Genomic DNA, 14009 nt, shown 5'->3' with positions numbered 1-14009 from the left:
ATAACAAAAGTAATAGCAAATAAAAACTAGGGTTGGACTCAGTGGATTTTGCTTTTATGTTGCAATTAGTGCAAAGCTACTAGCTTATTCCTACAGAGCTTCCTACCATAACATGATTACTTTCATGTTTTAACACTGTAAGAGAAAAACGCGTATACGAGTTACTCTGTATTCTTCCTTTCACCCACCATGTAACTAAGTATGGCCTTATAGTAGTTTTCTGTATATAAAATCATTTTTTTCTGCTGTTAATTGACTCTGGAAAAGTTAAATTCCCACCAGGTTTTTCAAGGTGTCTGGGACCATGGCCATTGCATATGGGAATTTCAACAGAAGGTCTTGGATTTCTTTTACCAAACCAATAGGAGAAAATGTACAGATCTACAGTTAGCAGTCCATAGATATGAAATGACAATCATCCAATCCCTGAATGAGGACATGTCTTCTCTATGGTGGCAGATGGTAGCTGGCAAAAAAATGTGTTTCAATTGCTATTGTTCTTTGCCGAGATACACAGTGGCATGAGCATCTGCTCCACTCACCCCTTCCCCACTTCCTTATGAATTGACATGAACTAGGCTGGAAGAGCTAACCCACGCTGCAATGTTTAGATGATTTTCTTCGCTAAGGGTGGTTGGTTTTGTGTCGGCTGCATCCCTAGGTGTATGGACAATCTTACGGAGACACCAATGAATAAACATACATATCTGTCAGTGTCGGACTTCTAGGCTAACATGCTGGGAAATCTGAGCTTGGATTTTTGGTGGTCTCCCACTGCATTGAAGGGCATCCTTCTCATAATGCCTTTCACAGCTTTTAATGGGAATGTTATTAACAATTTTTTCATGCTGTCATTTTTAACACCTTCTCAGTATGGAAAATAACAGGAACGGCATTTTATTAAGGTTTTACTACTTTGAAAACCACCCCACTTGTATGAATTACCCCTATCAAACCATGTCTGAAACACGTTTAATAAAATGAGATTCTGATTCCTCCATTAGTGCTTACAGAGAGTTTATAAAGTAATTTTGTTACAAATGTAGATATATACATTCAAGAAGTTTATTACAAATGATTTTGTCTTTTATATGTAGAAATGTCTCATTTTCATTATTATTATACAACTTCATTATTTTAGGTTAGTGGCTCTTTAATAAGAAATATTTCTAGTTCATACTATACCATCTTGTCATCTTGTCTTATATGAGGCTATAAATGAGTAAAACGTCAATGGGCTCTCTAGAACTATTGGCTACGTGAGAGGCTGCAGTGCATATACATTATTAACCTGTCTTGTTTCTGCTTCTGGAATGCATGCCCCAGCCTATTCTACTTCTTCTAACATTTTACTTTGAGAAAGAGCAGGTTCTAGGGACAGCACTGTAGTGAATAAGTTATAAATCTAAGGTCTCTGATCCCTCTATTTCTATTTATAACATCCCTGATAAGCTATAAGTTTCTTGTAATTTTTAAAAGACATTGTGGAGTAACCTACACAGTTCTCTTGTCATAAAAAAACTATTTTTATTCTGTGCTGTAGTCAAAGGAAGCGGTCTTGACCACTATACTACCAGACATTGCGTCTTTAGAGAAACTTTTTTTTTAGGTGTTTCGTGATTCCACTGAGTTGGAAAATTCTGTGTAAGTACAACAGAAGTCTGCAAGGATAGCAGATACATTACACAATCCAGTGCAAAATAAAATTGACAGCTCTGGATAGAAGAAATCAAAAATAAGATGTCATTTTTGTCCACATTCTTCATATACATCGAATTCATCCACCTCAGCAAAGGGAAGTCCATTTCCTGGAACATGCTCACAAACAGTGCTTCGTGTGGTGACACGTGTAACGCTGGGGGAAGATCTCCGAGAACCAAGCCTCTTCTTCCTTCCGTGGCACATGACCTCTTTAAACATCTCACGGAAACGAGTAGAGAGTAAGTTGTACAGGATTGGGTTGACTGCAGAACTTAGATAAAATAATACACCGGAGATAACATGGACAAAGCTGAACATTTCATGCATTTCAGCTGTCCAATTATTAATAAAGCTCCACATCAGTCGTTCAGTGTGGAAAGGTGCCCAGCAGATCCCAAACACCACCACCAGGATAACTGTAGAGGGAAAAAACAAGAGATATTAGGAAAACTCAACTTATTTGTAGCACACTATCTAAAGGTACCCACACGCAATGACCTTTTATCCTTCTGTGTGACTTATTTTTTTCGGGCTATGTTTCAAAGAATGTGATTACATTTTCTTTACATTAACCTAAAAATCTATCCTATCTAAAAAAAAGTCAGGGTTTAATATAATTGAAAAAGCTCATGTAATCCCTCAACTGGCACATTATTATTAAGATATTATACACAGTGATGCAACAATTGCCTCACACCTTTGAAGAATTACAATATTAAGGGCCAGCTCTACTGAAAAGTATCATTAAAAGTATTCCACCATGCTATCAATTTGAATAAAATTCTGGCTATTTAAATTTCACGGTGAATTCAGCAACAACATTTCCTCATGAAGATTGTCAGCTCATCCCAATTGCCTTGGCTGTAGGCCAGAAATTATGAAGCAACTGAAGAAATGTAAAAAAAAAATGTAAAATGTGAATATAATATAACTTCCTATCTATTTATTAATGCTAGTAGCATAAGGATTAAAAATGGTTAATTTTGAGAGAGTATAGTTCCAGTTGAATAAGGCTGAACTGCTCACAGTGATATCATGGTTATATTTTTTCTGGCACATGTTTAGGTATAAAGTTAGAGTGTATATTACCAATTGACTACAGTTTCTCATAGCCCAATACTAGGCAGGCTGTGTAACTCCTAAGGCTAGTACACATGGGCCAAATGTCGGCTGGCCAGGTCTGTCGAAGGCTCGTGACCGAAAAAGGTCTGCAGACTGGCTCCCGATCAGTGATGTCAAGTCCTCCACAGATGACATGCTGACATCCCCTCTATCACATGTGAGTGCAATAATTTTTTATTTATACTTTACTGTTGGTTCTAACACTCTACACTCAGATGGAGGCGCCCTTCGCTCTTTTTTTTTTTCTGTTTTTTTTATCTGCTTGGATGACTTAGGACCTATAAAGCTGTTTCCTCTGAGTGTCAATTTTTTAGACTGTCCATTCCCTCTTCATCCCTCACATCTACCCCGTTGCATCTTTGGTTAGGCTACAGCAGTGCAATCATTTTTTCCTATATGTAATCAAAGTTTGCTACAGGCTGATTCAAATTTGGGTTGTCCCTGCTGAACTGGCTGAATTTTGATGTGTGGTTATCCACGCTCGACATCAGTTGAAGGGACATGCTGGAAAACATTTGTCGATCAGCGAGCGGATGGGAACTAATTGGATGCAGCTGCTAATCAATGTATTTTGACAGCAGTATGTGCCGATGTCAGAATAAGGGGGAGAGTTTTCTAAAATTGGTGCACACAGAATCTGGTGTAGCTGTCTATAGTAACCAGTCAGCTTCTAGGTTTTGGTCACTATGCTCAGCTGCACCAGAGTCTGTGTGTACCAGTTTCAGTAAATCTTCCCCACAATGTCCTGGCAGGGTGCAGGTGGCTAAACAAACTAAAAATTACCCACCTATGGTCTATGGCTTTACTTTTACAGCTCTAGCTGTGTCTCAGAGACATGAAGTGGAGCGAATCTCTGCAATGTGACTTGTATGGATTTAACCTGTTAGAAGTGCAACAACATTTATTATGCAATCTGAACTATGGATGGCACTGTAGTGATGTCAAAACCTTTTCCCATTTTTGAAGACAACCAGGGATGCGTAAAGCTGACACATTCAGAAAGGGTCAATCTTAGGACTAAGCACATCGATGTGATGTATCGTCTGCTTGGGGACACCCAAGAGCAAGGTTTTATTGACATTCAATATTGTCCATCAAAAGAGAGGACTGTGGGTGCATTCACCAAACCACTGTTAAAGGAACATCATAGTCTTCCTCAGAAGAATCTCAACATCATATAGCAAAGCACATGCTTTTGAGAAGGGGTGCTGGAAGTGCAATAACATGTACTAAAAACAATGTAAAAGTGGATATTTCTGCGCTAATATAATTATAAAAAATTAGTATTGTAGGGTGAGCTGCTGCACAAAGGAATCACAGAAAAAACCCATAGTGGAAATTAAACGAAAATGTGCTGCGCTAGAAAATAGTGAATAATGAAATCACCAAAAAAATACAAAAAATATATAATACAGAAAATATATATATCACTCTGTATGTGTGTCAGGATAAGGTAACCTGAAATTAATCAGTATTCCTTAAAAATGTGAATTTCACCAATGTATATCAATAATCACATAAATCATAAATCATCCAGTGTAAAATATAATAAAGTGAAAAATTAGGATAATAATTAAATTAAATCCCAATAAAGTCCATGCAAAAATTAGGAGAAAATCCAAGAAGGTGTGCCACAAGATCCCAAAGAGTGCATCCACGCAATTCCTTGTAAGAATATAATAGACACCAACGTGTAAATCACCCAGGGAAAATCAGATGGCTGCTTACCAGAACGGGTAGGTCTCTCAAGCTAATGAGTAGACCACAGAAAGCTTAAGTGTAATGCCAAGGATGGCCACAGGATGTCTCCTTTAAACTCTCAATGGCGATGTCCACATAGTGGGAAACAAATTACGACAGGGACATAGTGTAACTCCGTATACAAGGCATTTATTTAAAAGTAAAAAGCAGATAAAACCACTCACATTTGCGATGTGAATTCAAGGCATCTAAAGGTTACAGGTACGCTGGAAACGAACGAACATCTCCCTCGCTGTTAGTATCTAGGTAGCCGGCTTGTTGGGGGCGTGGTCTCGTCACGTCTGGGTCACCCGACCGGTTTCGCTATAGGTTAGCGTCATCAGGGGTGTGACCATCAGACGTGACTCCACGCCTATATACCCCATATTCATAAGGCGGGCGGGGCCGCGCATGTCTCCAGGATATCTGTAAGAGAGGGCGGAAGTGAGCACCCTGGATGGCTTCTTGTGTGGGCGGAAATACATCACATGAAGGAGGGCGGAAGTAAAAACACTCAGCATTACATGAGTGAGAGCAGAAATGATGTCAGTGATAATGAAAAGAGGAAGAAACTTTTCAGCGTCTCCAGGACTATTTTATCCACTGCAGTTTATTTATTATAATGGATAGATATCGACCAAGTTACCAATTGATATTCATATGTTTATGGGGTAACATAAATAATAATGTGACTAAATTAATAGTATATAAAAAATAGTGAAAAAATGTGTAGGAAATAAATTGTGCACAACGCCATCTAGTGGATAAAAATAATTATGCAAACTAGTGAATCTTATAAGAAAAATTAATTCTGAGAGAAAACAAAACGAGGTGCTTAGTCCCGATCTCATACAGATACAAATGGTATCAAAGATATAATTTGGAATTATAGCCTGGAGATGTTCGTTCCTTACATCAATCATATTATCAGTAATGTATTCCGTCATATCACCATATATTATTATCACATAAAATCAATAAAAGATTAATAAAAAAATTTTTTTTTATTAAAAAAACAGATAAAAACAAAGAAAAATAAGAAAGTCATATTAGCTATTATTAATAAAACTGTTTACGTCCCATTCTACATTTAAGCCGAATGGCACGTAAGACTTGAGACAATAAATCCATCGTGTTTCGGCCCTTGAGATTTCTCTCTTGGCATTGGAGCCTCTCCAATGAGGAGTATACTTGTCAATTGCTGTGAAAAAGGTATGTTTAGGGTTCTTATGATGGCATAAGCTATAATGTTTGGACACATTGTGTCCAGGGAAACCCTTTCTTATATTACCAACGTGTTCGCCAAGGCGAACCTGCAGGGCCCTGGTAGTACGGCCAACATACTGTTTCCCACATTTACATTGTAGCATGTATACAACATTTTTTGTGCTGCAGGTGATAAAGGAATTGATTGAGTATTCCCTTCCTGTCTGTGTGGAAAGAAACTTTTCAATCTTTCTTCCTTTAAAGCTATTTATAGCGCAGATGTTACATCTGCGGCACGGATAGTATCCTTTTAATTCAGCAAAGAATGTGGGTTTTCTTGGGATTTCTATTACATTCTGGGCTATTTGATGTCTCAAGGATGGGACACCTCTGTAGACTACCGCAGGTTGATCTGGTAAGGTTGGACCCAGAATGCGATCGTTTTTTAGCACAGGCCAATGTCTTTTAAGGATTTTTTTGATGAGGTAATGTTGGGTTGAAAAAGTGGTTAGAAATATGTCTTTGAATTTATTCTGTTCCAAGACATCACGCCTCTTGGGAACCAATAGGGTGTTTCTATCCATATTAATTACCTCACTAAGGGTGTTATCAAGGGATTGTTCATCATAACCTCTATCAATGAATTTATTTCTTAAATCTGAGGCCTGTCTTATGAAATCCCTGTGGTGTGTACAGTTACGTTTTAAGCGTAAAAATTGACTTTTAGGTACACCCGTAAGCCAAGCCTGGTGGTGACAGCTATCTTTGGGAATAAAACTATTTCTGTCCGTTTTTTTGAAGTGAGTCCTTGTAACCAAGGAGTTGTTAGATACTTCTAAATTAAGGTCTAGAAAGGTGATACTTGTAGAACTACTATTATGTTCAAGCTTAATGCCTCTATCGTTAAGATTAAGGCCCAACATAAAACTGTCTAAGGAGGCGGAGTCGCCATCCCATAGGAGGAGGACGTCGTCGATGTACCTCCTCCACAAAACAAGTTGAGGGGGACGGTTACCAAAAACGACGTCCTCCTCCCATTTTGCCATAAACAGATTTGCAAGGCTGGGCGCAAATTTCGCGCCCATGGCGACTCCGCGATCCTGCAAATAATATGTGTGGTTGAACCAAAAAAAATTGTGTGTCATGGCAAACTTGAGTAATTGGAGCACAAAATTTCTTTGCTCTATTGGTATTGTACCATCCATCTCTAGAAAGTATTTGGCTGCCTCTAAACCATGGTGATGGGATATGATCGTATAGAGCGAATTCACATCCGCTGTTGCCATTATGTATCCATCCCTCCAAGTCAGATCTTGCACCAGGTTTAGGACATGGGTGGTATCCTTTAAATAAGATGGCATCTTGGTAACCAGTGGCTGAAGAAATTCATCGATATATTTCCCGATACGGGAACATAGAGAATCTATGCCACTTATAATAGGGCGTCCTGGAGGTCTTAAAGGGTTTTTGTGTACTTTTGGTAAAAAGTAAATAACCGCTAGTCTTGGAGCTAAAGGGATGAGGAAAGTTTTTTCTTTCTTGTTAAGAATGCCTGTGTTATAGGCTCTATCAATAATGCCTTGGAGTTCTCTCTTATATTTGAATGTGGGATTGTTTTTTAGAATTTTGTATGTGTCCCTGTCATCTAGGATCTTTTTCATTTCTGAAATATAGTCTTCTTTGTCCATAACAACCACCCCCCCGCCTTTATCAGCGGGACGGATGACAATGTTTTTGTCGTTACATAGTTGTTGTAACCCTACTTGTAATGCGTCATTGGTTGGGGGTTTCTTAATACGTATTTTCTCAACATCTTTAATTACTAGGTCTCTGAAGACCTGGACCGAAGAGGAGGATCCTCCGGGGGGGTTGAAAAGTGAAGCGTTAGCTAGTGAAGTATGGATGTATCCATTATTGTTGTTGTTTAAGGTCGAACGGGTGGGATTTGTGATGAGGTATCTTTTGATATTCATTTTTCTTACATATTTTTGAACATCTATAAAGGTATTAAACTTGTTTAGAGTCTTCGGAGGTGCGAATTTTAGGCCTTTGTTGAGAACCAGTTTCTCTTCCTCCGAAAATACCTTTTTAGATAGATTAAAGATGCCTATATCCGTTATACCCGTCTTCTTTTTCGACCTGGTGCGCCTCCCCCCTCTGGTCCCTCTCTTTGTTCTGGATCTCTTTGGTAGGAATAATTTTCCCTGTGAAAATCCATAGGGTGTTGTTCTCTATTTTGATTGGAATTATATGTTTGAAAGGGAGGTCCTGAAGGTTGTAAAGGTCTCCTCGGTGAATAAAACGCTTCTGGGAGTGGTTCCCTATTACGGTACCAACCCTGATTAGGTGTATGTGTCGGATGTTGGGTAATGACCCTATTGACACTTGGAGTGTCAAAATCTTGATCCTCCAACGGCGCATACCGGTTATAGGTGGAAATGGGTCCACCCCTTCTTGGTGTCATATTATGATAATTTTCATTACGTGGGGTGAAATTTGGGTTGGAGAAATTCCCATTCCTTCCTTGGGGGGGTCTTGGTGAATACCAGTTATTAGAAGGGTGTCTTGGACCTTGATTACCCCAATTAGGGGGTGGTGGTCTCTGATAATTATGTTGGTTATTCTGAATGGGTCTATAATTGTTCCCAAATTTATTTGGGCGTGGGGCCCCTCCTCCTCCTCTATTTCCCTGTTGGTTTTGTCCTCTTAGGGGGGTGTTATTCCCTCTAATATTAGGGGGTTGATGTAATGGGGCAGTATTAGCAGGTAATTCCATGGGTTCTTCTTGATTAGAATCCCCCGCCACAGTGTTTTGTGGCCTGTTACTCTGCCACTTAAACACTGTGTTGTTCTTGTAATCAATGATGTCTCTATTAAACTTACGTTTTTTCTTATTTTTTTGATCGTTACCCTCTTTCTCTAGGTGTTTTGAGAGGAGTTCTGATTTTTTCTTATATTCCTCACTGTCTTTTAGTTCTGTTAAGGAACTTTTTAGACTAACAATTTCAGTATCAATTTTAGTTAGTTTCAACTTTTTCCTAGATATCAAGAATTGAAGGAAATTAATCCCTGCTTCATTAAAATAAGTGAACCATTCATCAATATTCTCATCATTAGGCGGATTTACCTCCCACCTTAGGCTTCGTGGGACCATTTTGTCAGTGACATAGCGTTCTAAAAAAGCTATGTCCCAACTGACATGTATCTCTGTTGTCATGAGATTCTTGAGTCTCATGAACTGGCCTCCGAGGTCGTCCATAGTGTGTGGACTCCCATCAAAGACGCCATCTAAATCCAGAATTTGTTTACTACGGAATTCAAAAATATCCATGTTTAGTGAATAAAAGATTCCCTTTTTTCAAAAAACGTGAATTAACGAAGAGCTGCAGAAAAGATTCTATGCAAAAAAACAATGTAAAAGTGGATATTTCTGCGCTAATATAATTATAAAAAATTAGTATTGTAGGGTGAGCTGCTGCACAAAGGAATCACAGAAAAAACCCATAGTGGAAATTAAACGAAAATGTGCTGCGCTAGAAAATAGTGAATAATGAAATCACCAAAAAAATACAAAAAATATATAATACAGAAAATATATATATCACTCTGTATGTGTGTCAGGATAAGGTAACCTGAAATTAATCAGTATTCCTTAAAAATGTGAATTTCACCAATGTATATCAATAATCACATAAATCATAAATCATCCAGTGTAAAATATAATAAAGTGAAAAATTAGGATAATAATTAAATTAAATCCCAATAAAGTCAATGCAAAAATTAGGAGAAAATCCAAGAAGGTGTGCCACAAGATCCCAAAGAGTGCATCCACGCAATTCCTTGTAAGAATATAATAGACACCAACGTGTAAATCACCCAGGGAAAATCAGATGGCTGCTTACCAGAACGGGTAGGTCTCTCAAGCTAATGAGTAGACCACAGAAAGCTTAAGTGTAATGCCAAGGATGGCCACAGGATGTCTCCTTTAAACTCTCAATGGCGATGTCCACATAGTGGGAAACAAATTACGACAGGGACATAGTGTAACTCCGTATACAAGGCATTTATTTAAAAGTAAAAAGCAGATAAAACCACTCACATTTGCGATGTGAATTCAAGGCATCTAAAGGTTACAGGTACGCTGGAAACGAACGAACATCTCCCTCGCTGTTAGTATCTAGGTAGCCGGCTTGTTGGGGGCGTGGTCTCGTCACGTCTGGGTCACCCGACCGGTTTCGCTATAGGTTAGCGTCATCAGGGGTGTGACCATCAGACGTGACTCCACGCCTATATACCCCATATTCATAAGGCGGGCGGGGCCGCGCATGTCTCCAGGATATCTGTAAGAGAGGGCGGAAGTGAGCACCCTGGATGGCTTCTTGTGTGGGCGGAAATACATCACATGAAGGAGGGCGGAAGTAAAAACACTCAGCATTACATGAGTGAGAGCAGAAATGATGTCAGTGATAATGAAAAGAGGAAGAAACTTTTCAGCGTCTCCAGGACTATTTTATCCACTGCAGTTTATTTATTATAATGGATAGATATCGACCAAGTTACCAATTGATATTCATATGTTTATGGGGTAACATAAATAAAAATGTGACTAAATTAATAGTATATAAAAAATAGTGAAAAAATGTGTAGGAAATAAATTGTGCACAACGCCATCTAGTGGATAAAAATAATTATGCAAACTAGTGAATCTTATAAGAAAAATTAATTCTGAGAGAAAACAAAACGAGGTGCTTAGTCCCGATCTCATACAGATACAAATGGTATCAAAGATATAATTTGGAATTATAGCCTGGAGATGTTCGTTCCTTACATCAATCATATTATCAGTAATGTATTCCGTCATATCACCATATATTATTATCACATAAAATCAATAAAAGATTAATAAAAAAATTTTTTTTTTATTAAAAAAACAGATAAAAACAAAGAAAAATAAGAAAGTCATATTAGCTATTATTAATAAAACTGTTTACGTCCCATTCTACATTTAAGCCGAATTATATCTTAATTATAATTCCAAATTATATCTTTGATACCATTTGTATCTGTATGAGATCGGGACTAAGCACCTCGTTTTGTTTTCTCTCAGAATTAATTTTTCTTATAAGATTCACTAGTTTGCATAATTATTTTTATCCACTAGATGGCGTTGTGCACAATTTATTTCCTACACATTTTTTCACTATTTTTTATATACTATTAATTTAGTCACATTTTTATTTATGTTACCCCATAAACATATGAATATCAATTGGTAACTTGGTCGATATCTATCCATTATAATAAATAAACTGCAGTGGATAAAATAGTCCTGGAGACGCTGAAAAGTTTCTTCCTCGTTTCATTATCACTGACATCATTTCTGCTCTCACTCATGTAATGCTGAGTGTTTTTACTTCCGCCCTCCTTCATGTGATGTATTTCCGCCCACACAAGAAGCCATCCAGGGTGCTCACTTCCGCCCTCTCTTACAGATATCCTGGAGACATGCGCGGCCCCGCCCGCCTTATGAATATGGGGTATATAGGCGTGGAGTCACGTCTGATGGTCACACCCCTGATGACGCTAACCTATAGCGAAACCGGTCGGGTGACCCAGACGTGACGAGACCACGCCCCCAACAAGCCGGCTACCTAGATACTAACAGCGAGGGAGATGTTCGTTCGTTTCCAGCGTACCTGTAACCTTTAGATGCCTTGAATTCACATCGCAAATGTGAGTGGTTTTATCTGCTTTTTACTTTTAAATAAATGCCTTGTATACGGAGTTACACTATGTCCCTGTCGTAATTTGTTTCCCACTATGTGGACATCGCCATTGAGAGTTTAAAGGAGACATCCTGTGGCCATCCTTGGCATTACACTTAAGCTTTCTGTGGTCTACTCATTAGCTTGAGAGACCTACCCGTTCTGGTAAGCAGCCATCTGATTTTCCCTGGGTGATTTACACGTTGGTGTCTATTATATTCTTACAAGGAATTGCGTGGATGCACTCTTTGGGATCTTGTGGCACACCTTCTTGGATTTTCTCCTAATTTTTGCATGGACTTTATTGGGATTTAATTTAATTATTATCCTAATTTTTCACTTTATTATATTTTACACTGGATGATTTATGATTTATGTGATTATTGATATACATTGGTGAAATTCACATTTTTAAGGAATACTGATTAATTTCAGGTTACCTTATCCTGACACACATACAGAGTGATATATATATTTTCTGTATTATATATTTTTTGTATTTTTTTGGTGATTTCATTATTCACTATTTTCTAGCGCAGCACATTTTCGTTTAATTTCCACTATGGGTTTTTTCTGTGATTCCTTTGTGCAGCAGCTCACCCTACAATACTAATTTTTTATAATTATATTAGCGCAGAAATATCCACTTTTACATTGTTTTTTTGCATAGAATCTTTTCTGCAGCTCTTCGTTAATTCACGTTTTTTGAAAAAAGGGAATCTTTTATTCACTAAACATGGATATTTTTGAATTCCGTAGTAAACAAATTCTGGATTTAGATGGCGTCTTTGATGGGAGTCCACACACTATGGACGACCTCGGAGGCCAGTTCATGAGACTCAAGAATCTCATGACAACAGAGATACATGTCAGTTGGGACATAGCTTTTTTAGAACGCTATGTCACTGACAAAATGGTCCCACGAAGCCTAAGGTGGGAGGTAAATCCGCCTAATGATGAGAATATTGATGAATGGTTCACTTATTTTAATGAAGCAGGGATTAATTTCCTTCAATTCTTGATATCTAGGAAAAAGTTGAAACTAACTAAAATTGATACTGAAATTGTTAGTCTAAAAAGTTCCTTAACAGAACTAAAAGACAGTGAGGAATATAAGAAAAAATCAGAACTCCTCTCAAAACACCTAGAGAAAGAGGGTAACGATCAAAAAAATAAGAAAAAACGTAAGTTTAATAGAGACATCATTGATTACAAGAACAACACAGTGTTTAAGTGGCAGAGTAACAGGCCACAAAACACTGTGGCGGGGGATTCTAATCAAGAAGAACCCATGGAATTACCTGCTAATACTGCCCCATTACATCAACCCCCTAATATTAGAGGGAATAACACCCCCCTAAGAGGACAAAACCAACAGGGAAATAGAGGAGGAGGAGGGGCCCCACGCCCAAATAAATTTGGGAACAATTATAGACCCATTCAGAATAACCAACATAATTATCAGAGACCACCACCCCCTAATTGGGGTAATCAAGGTCCAAGACACCCTTCTAATAACTGGTATTCACCAAGACCCCCCCAAGGAAGGAATGGGAATTTCTCCAACCCAAATTTCACCCCACGTAATGAAAATTATCATAATATGACACCAAGAAGGGGTGGACCCATTTCCACCTATAACCGGTATGCGCCGTTGGAGGATCAAGATTTTGACACTCCAAGTGTCAATAGGGTCATTACCCAACATCCGACACATACACCTAATCAGGGTTGGTACCGTAATAGGGAACCACGCCCAGAAGCGTTTTATTCACCGAGGAGACCTTTACAACCTTCAGGACCTCCCTTTCAAACATATAATTCCAATCAAAATAGAGAACAACACCCTATGGATTTTCACAGGGAAAATTATTCCTACCAAAGAGATCCAGAACAAAGAGAGGGACCAGAGGGGGGAGGCGCACCAGGTCGAAAAAGAAGACGGGTATAACGGATATAGGCATCTTTAATCTATCTAAAAAGGTATTTTCGGAGGAAGAGAAACTGGTTCTCAACAAAGGCCTAAAATTCGCACCTCCGAAGACTCTAAACAAGTTTAATACCTTTATAGATGTTCAAAAATATGTAAGAAAAATGAATATCAAAAGATACCTCATCACAAATCCCACCCGTTCGACCTTAAACAACAACAATAATGGATACATCCATACTTCACTAGCTAACGCTTCACTTTTCAACCCCCCCGGAGGATCCTCCTCTTCGGTCCAGGTCTTCAGAGACCTAGTAATTAAAGATGTTGAGAAAATACGTATTAAGAAACCCCCAACCAATGACGCATTACAAGTAGGGTTACAACAACTATGTAACGACAAAAACATTGTCATCCGTCCCGCTGATAAAGGCGGGGGGGTGGTTGTTATGGACAAAGAAGACTATATTTCAGAAATGAAAAAGATCCTAGATGACAGGGACACATACAAAATTCTAAAAAACAATCCCACATTCAAATATAAG

General features: G+C 38.3%; 1 protein-coding gene across 1 annotated transcript in view; it reads right to left on the bottom strand.

The window, feature by feature from the left end:
• Positions 1 to 1115: 1115 nt before the first annotated feature.
• Positions 1116 to 14009, bottom strand: part of NMUR1 (neuromedin U receptor 1) — a 76828-nt gene continuing 63934 nt past the window's right edge. Inside the window, exon 2 of the mRNA XM_082252448.1 lies at positions 1116 to 2117. Within this exon, the coding sequence (XP_082108574.1) occupies positions 1744 to 2117 (374 nt within the window). The 3' untranslated portion in view covers positions 1116 to 1743. The remainder of the gene's footprint in view (positions 2118 to 14009) is intronic.

The sequence above is a fragment of the Pelophylax lessonae genome, assembly GCF_965119305.1.
Source record: "Pelophylax lessonae genome assembly, chromosome: 3".
Lineage (NCBI taxonomy): Eukaryota > Metazoa > Chordata > Amphibia > Anura > Ranidae > Pelophylax > Pelophylax lessonae.
This window is presented reverse-complemented; position numbering and strand designations above follow the sequence as displayed.